Raw genomic sequence first — 10,617 nt, 5'->3', positions numbered from 1 at the left:
AGATTAAGTTCTGTCGAGGAAACCAAGGAAAGCATAAGGCAATAATCTTTAAAAAGTTGAAGAGTCGAAATTATGTACCTATCCTTTTAAACTACTCGCAGGCTATCAGAAATGCTGCAACAGGGGTCTCCGCACAAAATGTGCCCACCTGTGGTTTGAAAACGTGCACTCAAAACGCAGTGTGTCAGTTCTGGATTCTGTCACCAACGGAGGCAGCCATGATATAATCGTTTTTGTTTTTTGATGATGGAGCTCGCTGAGAGTGTTTATTGTAGGCTTCAGGTCCCAACGAGCGTTGATAATTAGACATGAGGCAGCTTGCTGCGACGAGCAACATATCAGCGTTTGCGGTGTATGATTCTGTGCAGTCGAGTCTGTATCCTTTGCGAATTCTTTATATCTCTATTGTATAAGCTGTGCTTTCCCGAACGCTCACACAATCCCAGAAGCTGACAGCCACAAACGCTGCGTTTGTCATTTCGCGTGATTGGCCGGCTGTGTAAGTATCCCCTGCTTCTGCAACATCAGTGGTCAAGCAATTAGGCCACCAATGTGTCCTTAGTTAGTCGCAAATTCCGTCTCGCGCAACTTTTTTCTTTGCTTCACTTCAGTAACAGGCTTTTATTGCAATAAATACCAGACGAGGATAGCTCCCCCATATGGTGGCTGCAGTTTCCTCACCCAACAAAGCCATAGGGCAAGAAGCCGTTGCCCAAGGCAAAGCGAGGGCAGTTGAAACAGGGCACGTAGCCGAACCCATAGCCGGGAACGTAGGGCACAGTTCTCACGACGGGGCCTACGGGTACGAATGGCAGTCGGACGGGAACGAAGGGTCCTGGGACGGCAGGCGGTACCGACTTCTTATCGTCAGCTTCGGAGGTGCAGTTGCCGGCTTCGTCGGGAGCGGGCCGAGTGGGATCCACTGGCGGTGGGTGCCCGTTATTAGGCAAAGGAGGTTGAAACCCGAAGGTCGTGTCATTGACGCTGACGGCGGGAACCACGTTCGTCCTGACCAGTTGGTGAACTAGCACAGGAGGCACATGCGGGAACAGTTGGGGGACCACTTGCGGAAAGATTACAGTAGCCCCCGAGCCTTTCAGAGTAAATGCGAGTAGTAGCGCTGCAAACTGAAACAAAAAAAGTCTCAAGTAAACAAGCGAAGAGAAGCACAAACAAACTTTCTGAGTGGCATTGCGAAACTGCAAGATGAAATGAAAGTAAGAGGTGCGTCGGTACATAGCCATCTGTGATCAGTTCATCTAGTTCCTCTAAAGTTTACTCACTAAAATAAGCATTCTTGTACAAGACCTTTGCACACAGCTCTACACAGGAAACCGCTGACTTCCAGACAGCCAAAAAGAAAGCCTCTTGCTAAATTGAATAAAGAAAGCGCATGTATTTTTCATAAACAGCGACTCAAGCAACAGAAATGCAACTATGTGTGCCTTGCGAATGAATAGTTTTTGTTTAATCACGCAATGACGTAAATTTGGGATAAAAATTACAGGGTATCTTAAGATCTCTCTTAATATGTGGACTGCGAAAGCCTACGCTTCCTCCGCTTCTCACTCGCCTCATTACTAAATATTTTACTCATTTCTAACTAGTTGCAGTCGTTACACTTCGTCCTTAGACATATTGGTAATTGTGTAGTCAGTAGTAGTCATTACGAGTCATTTCAGTCATTATTAGACATTACTGGTCATTACAAGTCAGTAGTAGTCATTCTAGTCATTACTATTACTTACTAGACATTTCTAGTCATTTCTAATTATTTTTGGTCATTACAAGCCGTCGTCAGACATATTGGTAATTTCGGAGTCATTACAAGTCATTAGCAGTCATTATTAGTCTTTACTAGTCATCATTAACCTCTACCAATCTCTATTATAACGGTATCATTAACTAACTGCAGCTATCAATTATTTTTTATGCTTTAGCCTGTCTTTAAACTGTCTTCATATGGCGTGATGACGCTTCGGCGGACACTTTGGTGGTCAGGTCTGCTGACACAAACTTCACCATGAGCCTAGAAAGGCTTTCGCCTTAAAATAAGCGGACCAAGGATTCCACGAAAATTGGTCATCCCTCTCAGAGAAATTGGGTGTAACACGAAAGTAGAACGGGTATTCAAAGACGCAGTGACAGCTTTGTTGCGCATTTACAAGTACTTAAATGTGGAAAATATTCTTTTCGGTAATTACGTCTTCGTTCCGATCGCGAAGCAATGACCGTGATAGTGAGCACATGAGGCCTGTGCTTCGGTGCGGAGTCATCAAGATGCAGTCATCAGCACCCTGGAGGCTGCCAGGTGGAGAACGTACTTAAAAATTGGCAGTGGATTAGCATGGTTTTGCCAGAATATACGTAGCGAAAGCTAAGGCATAGCATGGTTAGACTTGGTTAATCTTGATTGCAAGTCCAGGTTAGTCTGTTTGTCTAGCTATGTTGCGGCCTTTAGCCAGTCGTTCGGCCGCTGTTCGTCTTTTTCTTGGGCGATTCGTTTCCTCTTCATCTCGTTCCGATGTCGATTCCAGGCCTTCTGTTGCTTATCAGTATTGCCGCCGTCCATACTACTGCCTCAACTGTGGTTGCGGGGCACGCGAGCTCTCCTTTTCAATCCTCTGACATGTTATCAGGCATGCGACGCAGCTGGCGAAGCGAGCGGAGGATAGCGCAAAGACGAGGAACGCGGTGTGACGTCATGTGCCTCCTCGGAGCACCGCCACGGCGAAATCGCAAATTCGCGGCCAGTAAAGCTTTCGTTTTAAAAAGCGGCTATAACTGTGCTTGTGGCTGAGCTCCGACTGCACCGACCGCGTGCGCCCGCAAAGGAATCACCAGCAGCAATTGGTCGTGGTTGTCGGGGATTACTTTCGAAAAAGCACACTACCGTCGTTACTAATCTTAGAGTTGCCCAGATTGCGAGGCATAATTTTCTTCAAAATTAGTGAGTTATAAAACAAACAATGAGTACGTATTTTCATTAGAACAATAACACATCGTCAAGATCACATTTCCTTTAATAAGCAAGGTTCTGTAAGTTTTCTATGCCGACTTTCCTAACCATTATATGGGCACAAAACCGCAATATGTCGCCAGTTCGCACATAGGTGGGATGGTGATGGCATGACGTACGTACCCGGGACAGATTTTCCGTGAAGTTCGTGCTAAAAGAAACGGAATGTCCTATGCTTCGACTGGAACTTGAAACTGAAATCCGCAGTCCAGACTGCAAACGTCGCAGTACTTTTGTCAGCTGTAGATTTTCAGTCTTAATTGCCAAGAATTTCTTGATAACAACCTGCGGTTCGTATATGTTAGAGAATCTGTGCACGTCATTGAAAATGTAGAGGACGCTTAAGCTTCGTCTTTAAAAGAGGAATGCAATAGCATTCAAAGATCCCTGGCTGCTTCTCACGCTTCCCGGCAACTGCAACTTTTGTAACCGTAATGTTTACCGGGAAGCGTTGGCAGCGAACGCTGTGCACGAAGGCGAACTTTCTGGTAGAAGCGCGGCCTCTTGCGTGTTCTGCGGACGGATGGATGTATGGATGCTATGAGCGTCCCCTTTGGAACGAGGTGGTAGGTCGCGCTATTAAGGCGAACGAAGGCTGACGAGTTCTCGAGGTTTTCCAAGGAACTGGGCGCGCCGCTGTATGAATGGCAGAAACGTTGGCGAAGGGGATTGTGGGCGAGTTTCCCCGTAACCGAATTATGTTTTCTTGTATATACAAATGACAAGCCGACGCTTTCATGTCCGTAGGTTGTGTGTAAGTCGTACTTTACGATTTTTCTGACGCATGTTACTTTGATAAATTCGATTAGTTCAGGAACTTCTTTGCGCTACACGGAACGCCTGCGTGCTTCGTTATGTGTCGTTTGGAGTGAAATTTCACGTACAGATATTCGAGGCCGATCGAAATAGGTTGCGAAGCTTCGGGTGAAAAGCGGTTCAGAACAAGTTGTCTCCGCCATCAGCAAGGGTGGTTATCGGAGCAGCGATTGAAGCGCTACTATGTTGGGGGCGAATAAACACTGAGAAAGAAAGGGCGTTTTTACAGCAAATCTGTGTGCGTCTAGGATCTGGAGTAAGATGCGCGCGAGATGTTGACAAAAACAAGTCGCAGCAGTTGCTCTGAATGTTATCTTCCGTCCATCTATAAAGTGCATTATAATTTGCGCGTGATGTTGTCAGTCGTGGCAGTCACTGTGATTTTTATTGTCTTATCGACCATGTTATGACACATGACCTTCATGGTCATGTATAAAACGTGGGGATGATGGCGCTCCTTCACTCCTATTGGAAGTCGAGTGGCGGAGAATTTGAATAGACAGGTGCAATGGCAGCCCACGAAACAAATTTCGCGCCTTTGAGAACAAAGTGACGTCACTTATGTTTTTAATGGATATAGTGTCATATTTTTTTTTCTTCCACCAGAACTGTTCCCTCCTGATCCACGTGGCGCTAAGCCCCATGAAATGCCTGAACGTATGTGCTTCTATGGAAATTTTTCTACCAGGTCACTTGACCTTGTGCTGGACGCCGGTCGCCGGCGCCGGATTTTCGGCGACACGGGGCCCTGAAAGCTACCGCGTTAGTATTCCTACGGCACAATTAACGCGGCAGCTGTGACTGAGAAACGAATCCGTGACCTCGCGCTCAACAGCAGTAGGCAACAAGCATTTAGCTACTATAGCAGCTCTGAATAGAGCGCCTACAGAAATGAGCTATCAACAGCGTAAGCAAGAAAACATTTGGACAGAACCTCTTGCACCATGTATTCGAATGTAAATCGTTTGCGACGAAATGAATTCAGAGAAATTTTAACGTTTTTCTTTCTTTTTTGCATCAAAGAGCGCCGTAAAGCTTAGGTGCACATTTTTAGACGGCTCTGTTTCTTGGAATTGTCTGACGGAAACGGTTAAGCCTGTTTCACATACAGGCGCCGAAAGCAGCGGCTGAGCGGAACCACGACAGCCAGACGCACAGTCTTCATTTCACACGTTCTGTTTTGGGGTGACGCGCGCCGTTGTGATGCGCATTGTTGCTTGCGGAAAGCGCCCGAGAGCCGCGGGTTTCAGCGGTCTTCAAAAGCTGCGCCTTGGTACCCATTTCCACGTTTTGGCGCGCTTAAGTTGCGGCTTTTATTCATCGGTCCTATTAAGTTTGTGGTCCACTTTCGCGCTTGTATACCTTGCTGAACTTAAAAAAAAAATACTTTGTTTGGAACTGCTTATGCTACGCGTTTATTAACATTTCTTTTTTGTTTTAGCTATTTATACGTAAAAACGTAAACGCCTCGCTAAGTACACGCGCGCAGAATTAACCAGCCATATGGTAAGCAAAGGGAGGGGTTGGTTCGTATTACGGCGACTCGGGCTCGAAGCACGCGCACGTCTTACAAGGGCTTTTGTTCTGCAGCGCCGCAAGGACCAACGAGATGCAAGAAGCCTGAACAAGGCATATATGGACAGCGTTCAAAGAAGCACGCGTCCCTTTTCACCTCTAGGCATTTGACTAGAAAGGCGGCGGCCCTTGTACGGCTCGTGTTACATCACCTTTTAGCTGAAGAAATAAGACTTAGCAAAAGCATGATCGCGCTAGCTCGGAGTTCTAAGAGAGAGAGAGAGGGAGTTAGAAGGAGGTTTGCTCATGCGACGACTGCTGCGCCGCTTCTGGGCAAAAATCCATTGCATGTGAAACAGTCTTTAGGTTTGGTATGCGGAAAGGCTCACAATGCCAAGAGGCCATTCGACATTAAAACGTTGCGCTAGCTACTCAAATGGTTTTTGCGAAGGCGGTTCATGCGCTTTGGTGGATACAGTTTTCGCGAGCCCAAATGTAACATTGCCAAGACGTAGTAATTAGGTTTTTAATGTCGCGATCATTGTATACGTTTATAATATTCATTTGACGACAATCGTATTCGAGTACACAGCTCCATTTTGTCGGAAACCTCTGCAGCGCTTGAGTCCCAGAATATTAGTAAATAAATTTGGCGCTAAATATGCCATTTTCGCTTTCAGCGATGGGAATCTCGACAGAAAGCTAGACTCTCTATATGGCGCAGCTGAGGTCGTGGAAAAGATGGGAGCCTCTCCTTTTTTTTATTCAGTGAAGAGTAGGAAAGCAGGTGTTATTTGCTCCGCCGAACTTTCATACGGGCTTGAATGGACGTACACAGCTTGGTCACATGGTGGGTTCATCTTCATTTCGATAATCCCGCCTTTACTATGAAATAAGCCTCTGAGTGTCAAATTTTAGTTATGAATATCTCGGAACGCAAGTTTTCTGAAGTATGCGGCAAATTGCCCTTGCCTTCGAATAAGACTATTTTTTTCAAGTGCCTCTTTTAAATGCATAAATATCGGGAAATTAGAACAGTAGTTAAAAATGTTTGTTAATTACGTATTACTGAGTTTTCTCCCTGAAAACTACGTTCCTCGAAGCTAAAGATTTGCCAGCGTTAACAGCATTTCAATACCCAGCAAACTTAGTTTATTAAGTTTAGTGGGAACTTATCTTTGAAGGCTTTCTACACCGGCTGTTTCAGCGAACGCTTCCAAGAATATTTTCCAACTGCCTGTGGCATATAGTACAATTCTAGTCCATGAACTGGTCTACTCTAAGAGGCGGACATTACTTGTACAAAAATTTAAAATACATAATCGAATTGGCAAAAATGGACTAAATAATTAAGGTTTTAACTAATTATCTAGTCGCACATATTTCAATGTACAGATTCTAGCCGGAGATATTAATTCCCGAACTTCGCGGAGAAATTCATTGGCGTTCCAGTTAATTTTACACCTCAATTCATTAAACGACGTCTTGTTAAGAAAGTAAGTGGAACGACAGTTCACTTTTACCGGAAGTTCGACGGCGCATATCTCGCAAATGGTGTCATCCACACAATTTTTTTCATGTGGATGTCTTGCAGTCTCACCCGTTAGAATTTGTAAATTGCAATACGTGCTATGAGGTAATTAGTTAAACACATAATTAATGAAGGTTTGTTAATTAGTTGCCTCGGCATATCATTTCTTTTGTGCAAGTAATGTCCGTGTCTCAGAGTAGACTAACACATGAACTAGAATTGTGCTATCTGTCATAGGCGATTTCTTTAATTGAAAGTGTTCGCTGAAACACTGTATTGTAACATCAGGATTTCGTCTTATATGCTAGTGCTGAGTGAGTTCGCGACCCGCCGGGGTTACTCAATGGCTATGGTGTTGGGCTGTTGAGCACGAGGTCGCGGGATCGAAGCCCGGTCACGGCGGCCGCATTTCGATGGGGGCGGAATTCGAAAACCTCCGTGTATTTATGTTTAGGCGCACGGTAAAGAAACCCAGGCGGTCCAAATGATTCCGGAGTCGCCTTCTACGGCGCGCTTCATAATCAGATCGTGGTTTTGGCACGTAAAACGCCATAATTATTGGACTGAGTTCGAAATGGCAGTTGCGGGTGACACACTAGACACCGGCGCCTCTGTTTACAAGAAAGGGTCTTATACCTCCCACTAGTTTCTAAGGGTAAATACCAGGCACTAGAGAAGCTGGAGATATGATTAGCGAAGGTATCCTGCCAACAGCAAACATCACATACAAACGAAAAGCGTCGTGAATTCGGCACCGGATGGATTTGTGATGGAACTGCACAGGCAGAGTCATTTTTTCGAGCTCAGTAACTGAGCGAACGAGTAGAGCGAAGGATGGAAGAGCGAGCGTGGAGCACAACAGGTTATGAAAGGCACGAGGAGGAAAGCAGAGGAAGAGGGTGCAGTGAAACCATGAGCGTAAAACGGAGGAGGAGCAGGGTATGGCGAAAGCGTGAGGAGAAAAGTGCAGTGCCGCGCAAGAGGGGCTCTGCGGCGACGACCGCTACGGGAAGGTGCCAGAGCAGCTCTGTTTGCGGATGACGCCATCGATAAAACATGCGGCGAGCATGTCCACCGATACCACACATGGAAACAAAGCGCTGCATGAGTGGAGGTCTGTCTGCGGCCGCGGCTGTGAATTGCGCCCACGCGTTACCTACGCGCTGCCTCTCGCCATCTCCCGATTAGCGAGGCAGTCGCGCCACTCGTCGCTCCGTTTGGAACGTGTCGCACGAGCCAGGTTGACGCCACCAGCGAATATATGGCGAAATGAAAACTTGCATAGAGCTGCGCTCAAATTTTGCTTTAAGAAGTATCGTAACTGTCGGCGAATTTTTCATTTAATGACGTTTCTTGTTCCTAGTCTTCTTGCCCAGGCTGATTGCGTTCCAAATTTAAGTTGTTGTTTATTTTCGGAGGCTTGCAGCGTGATTCAAACTAATATGACAATGGTTCATAATCTACAACCAGCATATGCTAACTTGTAGCGCCGTCAAGCGTGTGAGCACAGTTTGCGGCACGGCGTTCTACTTCACGCCAGGCAATCAGCCCAATCCTGAGCACAGCCTTGAGCAAGGACTTGAGGACAGCAATCGTTGCAGCCTGTGAGTCTTAAAGACTCGAAAAGGTACGGTAATTCATCAGGGATGCCATATATTGAAGGGCTCCAGATGGCTGTTGACCACGTGAGGTTCTTTAATGAACGTGCCAAGCACGATACACGAGCGTTTCCTGCATGTCGTGCTTATCGAAAGACGGTCACCCATGAATCGAATCCACAGACTCTTATATAGCTCGTATTCTACTTTCCCACTATTGGTATAGGCTGTGTGGGGGAGGCGCATTTAAATTGGCCCTGCGGTGAATACCTATTAACCGCGAGCATAGACCTGTACGAAAGCATATTATTCAGAAATGTTTGGTATCAGAGCGAATAGAACAGCTGCTTTACGGATGTAAAAAAATGCAACAACTGCAGCTGAAAGAAGAGATGACTGAATAAAGCACAATGTAATCTACTAACGTACCGTTTTAGCTTTTAAGGTACCAATTGTTCTTAAAGGCCTGCGATAGAATACGTCGGAAAGCTGCTAACGAACTCGAATCTTCTCTTGCTAAGGCTTGCACATTATCCCGAGCAATACGGACCTTGTTAACCCGAAGATAATATCCCTTGGGGAAGTATAGGCCAGTATACTGATCGAAGTGACCCAATCGATCAACCACCATATGGACGAGACGCATCACATCTCACCGCAAAGTGCGGAGCACGTGTATACTACTCCTCCTTCCTGTGAAACAGATGCGCTTGGAAAGGCATCCTTTATCGCGCCCCATCGTTTATCAAAAGCTCCGAGTTCAGGAACACCATAAACACGTGAAGGCAACTGTCCATAATGCCTTCTTGCATGAACCGAATAAAAAAAGTGATATACATCAATGAAGGATGAATACGGACTTACCACCGGAATCATGGCGCGCACTGTGCAGCCAGCAGCGACGCAAAGTTATGTGGCAACCAGAGGGGCGCACAGCTCCCAGGGGTTCTCTTTCTATACTTGCAAGGGGCGTAATGCGAAGCCCAGCGGGTGTGCCTCAAGCTTTCGGCTCTGGCGGTGTGCGCGCAGTGAACGTTTGTACCTCTTTTGGGCGAGATCTCGGGAAAATGAAGTGCAGGTGCGGGGTCTGCCGGTGGTCGTGAACCCACGGAACGCACGCACGGCAGCTCGACCTTGACTTGTCGCTGTTGGCCGTGCGCCGCGTAACCGCCGCGCGTTCCCTGTATTTAATGGCGGCCGACGGTAGAGGGGAGAGCGGCGCAGGCACTCTCCCCTCTTAGTGTATCTTTCAGCGTAGGGGGTGGTTCGCAGTAATTTGGTTTACTATGTTTTTTTTTTCACGTCGCTACTAAAATGAATGTTCTTATACCTACGCCCCCTTTTAGCTTGCGTCATATACACGGAACGACTACAACGGAGCTTTGTGCGATTGATGAGGGACCACGATACGTGAGAAGGTCGAGGGCACAGGTACTAGACAAGGATAGTGCTGCCGGTTATACGCAGGTGGTCACGCAGTGTGATTATATACGATGCCCTTTATATCCTGTACTGTGGTGTACGTTGGCGTCGCATCCGGGCAAGCTTGTACGAAGCAGCTACATGATCGTGTCCCCGTACGCGGGCGACAGTGCCAGGGGATAGCGCGGTCGGCAATTGGGCAGAATAACATTGTTTGGGGGGAACAATGCTCGTGACCAACACAGCCATGTAAGAGGAGGTTAGCGGACTGGTATCACGACGTATGAAGGCCGACCATTCCGTGGATGAATTTATGAAGAAAAAAAAGCATTTCAAGAAGCTAATACAGCAAAACGCCGCCTGCTTTGCATGACTAAATATATTGGCCCTTGACATTCTCATTTGATGCCAGGGCTCGAATGGCGGAGGCCTTTCCTTCTCCAGGTTGCTATTGGAAAACTAGTCGTTTAAAGATGCTACTACACAGATTAGGAGCATATCCAGGTTTCTCCGCTTTGATTCTGATGCGACTACGCAATGGGTGTTTGCTGGAAATCGTTCCAACCGAGTACTCTTTTGGCCCTCATCATAAATTCCTCAGCTCTCGCAGCTTTAATGTCAACGCGGATTCCGTTGCATAGCCGTACACAAGAAGGTTATGAGTGATGCTTTACGGCCATTAGCAAGAGTCCAAGTTTCCTGCCAGCCGCGAAAAG

General features: G+C 46.6%; 1 protein-coding gene across 1 annotated transcript; it reads right to left on the bottom strand.

Moving 5' to 3' along the window:
- Positions 1 to 441: 441 nt before the first annotated feature.
- Positions 442 to 9,627, bottom strand: LOC142574072 (uncharacterized). The gene is made up of 2 exons (XM_075683242.1): positions 9,344 to 9,627; positions 442 to 1,127 (listed from the first exon to the last, which is right to left on the bottom strand). The coding sequence occupies exons 1-2, from the start codon at positions 9,353 to 9,355 to the stop codon at positions 678 to 680; spliced, it is 462 nt and encodes a 153-aa protein (XP_075539357.1). The 5' UTR covers positions 9,356 to 9,627; the 3' UTR covers positions 442 to 677.
- Positions 9,628 to 10,617: the final 990 nt, after the last annotated feature.

Source organism: Dermacentor variabilis, chromosome 3 (genome assembly GCF_050947875.1).
Source record: "Dermacentor variabilis isolate Ectoservices chromosome 3, ASM5094787v1, whole genome shotgun sequence".
Taxonomy (NCBI): domain Eukaryota; kingdom Metazoa; phylum Arthropoda; class Arachnida; order Ixodida; family Ixodidae; genus Dermacentor; species Dermacentor variabilis.
This window is presented reverse-complemented; position numbering and strand designations above follow the sequence as displayed.